This window comes from Thunnus albacares, chromosome 3 (genome assembly GCF_914725855.1).
Source record: "Thunnus albacares chromosome 3, fThuAlb1.1, whole genome shotgun sequence".
Classification (NCBI taxonomy): domain Eukaryota; kingdom Metazoa; phylum Chordata; class Actinopteri; order Scombriformes; family Scombridae; genus Thunnus; species Thunnus albacares.
This window is the reverse complement of record NC_058108.1, coordinates 3,735,556-3,738,418: the sequence shown is the minus strand read 5'-3', so window position 1 is coordinate 3,738,418 and position 2,863 is coordinate 3,735,556. Positions and strand designations below refer to the sequence as shown.

The window sequence follows — 2,863 nt, the reverse complement described above, 5'->3', positions numbered from 1 at the left end:
AGCCTACAGTATGTTATGTATGTATTTCTGCTGCTGTTAAAAGTTGAAACACAGCTTACATTCTAGGCTACGGATTGAGAAACACGCAAAATATAGACTTGGATATTCCCTCTTATTCAATCTTCAATACAGTACGAAAAATGATAAAATGATTAAAATGATATTGTGGCAAAGTATAAAAGAAATTAATTCATTTTTGATGCAGACCACACCGCCATGTGGCCATTTATAAAGCGCTTATATTTTGACTCCCTAACCATGAGGCCTAGAATCAAGCTGAACTCTGACTGTAGCCATGGTGACTGGCAAGGTCAGATTTTCTTAAGTCTTGGTAAGCCAACAACAACAAATATATTAGTCTTTATCATTTTCAGCGTTCAGCTGTGAGCTCATTCTCATGCTGTATGTGATTCTATGTATGTTAAGGAGACACCGTCTCTATTCAGTAGCTTGCTTAGCAGTAAGTTAGCGCTGTCTTGGCAATTTTAGTTGAAACTGGGAGATGCAACATATCTTCCTGTCTTTAATATTATGTCTGGTGGATTTGGATGCTGAGTTATAGAGCCACTGTCTTTTCACAGATCCAAAATCTTTGAAAGTCACAACATTCATCATTCCAGTTGTTTTCCTTTTCAGGGTACTTTATTTCTGCGCAGTCTTCATCTCTGAAACCTGACACACCATTAGGTTCACGAGAGTCCCAGTAGCTGAAACCCAAAAACAAAAATTAAGCTTTTTTCAAAGAACACACACCAAGAGGTATTTCGCCGACAGCAACACTGCCAAAATAAATTTAAACCCAACATCAGCTCGAAATCAAGATATTTCCCTTACTAAGAGTGATAGACTCATTTATGAATCTATGTTAGAAATATAGGGACTAGTCAGGTACTTGTGTACTAGAAGTAATAAGTCTTAGGTCTCCATAAGTGAAAATATAGAGTATGTTATGTTCAGAGAAGTTGGTGGATTAATAATACAAAAAATGTTGTCAAACTGTGGAAGGAATAAAGACCAATTTCATCATAATGACTAGATAAATGCAAGAAACTGCATTCACTTTTTTTCTTACTAATGAAGAGCCCCAGCCCTGACTGTTTTGTGATTTGGGGATGAGCAAGCATGCAGACAGAAATCCCAATATTTAATTATTGTTCTAACAGAAAAATCCCTTTGTAAAGCCATTTCATCAAGATCTAAAATATCAAGATATTATGTTGCTGCCATATTGTCTTGTTGCACAATTCTACTGTTGAGCAAATGAGTCTTGCGCATAGTATGCACACATGCACCTTTGACTTGTACAGGTTTTTTCCCATATTTATGGAAGTGCAATACTAAATCACTGAAGTATCAGAAATTAAAGGCAAGAGTGTATCATTTCTTTCATTGGTCCGGCCCAACTTAATTGAACTTCAGGTGTAAAAGTTACCTAAATTGTCCAGTACTGTACTGTAACAGCTTTCATCTGTGCTTAGTATATTTACATAAAAAACACTGAAATAAGACAGTCTGTATCAGTCCTCATAATAATAACTCTTGTCCATCTGTAGTCTATCACATGATATGATATCTGTATAGAATTGTGAACAATCACAAATTTTCTGCAGTCAATAAAAACACTAGCAGCAGAGTCAGATGCTGCAGTGACGGAGAAAACTCTTCTCTCTACAGTAGATGGTGTTTGGGAATGTGACTCACAGCATCCCCCAAATTTTACTGAGTGACTGATTACACATTGCAGTTTCTCAGCTAAAAGATAGTTGTCAAATTTGTGGACCTGAGACTGAGACATCCTGACTTTTAGTCCCTGTGGATCAACCTCCAAAAATGCTGGATATACCTCCCATAATGCAACTAAATAGAGTTGAGTGGATACATTGGGAAAGTGCACTAATAGAAGCAACGCAGCAGCAGCAATAGAAAAGTAACATTTGAACCTTGTGGTCAGTGGACTCCCATCCACCCATTTCCATGTCCCCTCTCTCTCGCGGTCAGTCAGTCCAATCCACAGGAGTCGTTTGAATCGTCTTGTGAAGTCCTTGTTTACAGAGAGAAACATTCATCAACACAACATAACTACATTGCAAACAACTGCATCTCACACACTCACGCACACAGTCACCCACCTGTTCTTCTTTGCTGTTAATAATCAGCAGGTCCGCATTTCTTTGCAGACAGTCGTCTCTACTTTGTTGCCAGGATTTCTGCTGTGAGGAAATGTAATAGAGACTACCGCTGAAATACACCCATTGTTTGTGATCTGTTTCAAATAGAAAAAAAACAACTTTAATATCAGTCATTAAGAAATGAAATGTGAACAAAAACTTGAAAAAACAATGAACGGCAGAGATTATGTATAATGGACCAAAGGAAGGCTGTATGTGTGCGACAGCAGAATCTACACTAGTTGTCAAGTGTTTTTCTCCTTTCTGTATTTTTCTTTAAACCAAATCCTCAATATTGGTTAGTTAACACAGAAAAACAGGACTCCCTCAGAGAGTGTAATGATCATGTGGGTTTATGTTATGGAGACCAGTTTTAATTACTTCAACTTTATTTCTGAGAAAACATTTTGTCCATCAACTTGGCATTGTGGATGGCTCCAAATATTACAATACCCATGAGCATTTGCCGCTGTTGCTATGGAGAGCAAACATGACCAGACAGTGGTGAGAATCTACGGAGCCCCTAAAGTCCTGAAAGCTGATATTTTTTTATCTTGTGCGCACAAGTTATTATCTTTGGGGAAAAAGTTAGTAACTCGTGTGTGCAAGATAATTGTTGTGGGAACAAGTAATTATCTTGCACGTACAAGATGATTATCTTGTGGGAACAGGCTAATATCTGCACAGTAAAGGCA

General features: G+C 37.7%; 1 protein-coding gene across 1 annotated transcript; it reads right to left on the bottom strand.

The window, feature by feature from the left end:
- Positions 1 to 532: 532 nt before the first annotated feature.
- LOC122979493 (CD209 antigen-like) lies at positions 533 to 2,625 on the bottom strand. The gene is made up of 4 exons (XM_044346983.1): positions 2,622 to 2,625; positions 2,130 to 2,263; positions 1,941 to 2,041; positions 533 to 707 (listed from the first exon to the last, which is right to left on the bottom strand). The coding sequence occupies exons 1-4, from the start codon at positions 2,623 to 2,625 to the stop codon at positions 557 to 559; spliced, it is 390 nt and encodes a 129-aa protein (XP_044202918.1). The 3' UTR covers positions 533 to 556.
- Between the last annotated feature and the right edge of the window lie 238 nt (positions 2,626 to 2,863).

What these genes read in the sequence shown, in the direction of transcription:
- LOC122979493 (XM_044346983.1), bottom strand. An exon ending in TTAACAGCAAAGAAGAACAG is followed by an intron (nt 2,042 to 2,129) that starts GTGGGTGACTGT and finishes TCTGTAAACAAG; the next exon opens with GACTTCACAAGACGATTCAA. An exon ending in GGGAGTCCACTGACCACAAG is followed by an intron (nt 708 to 1,940) that starts GTTCAAATGTTA and finishes TTTGGGTTTCAG; the next exon opens with CTACTGGGACTCTCGTGAAC.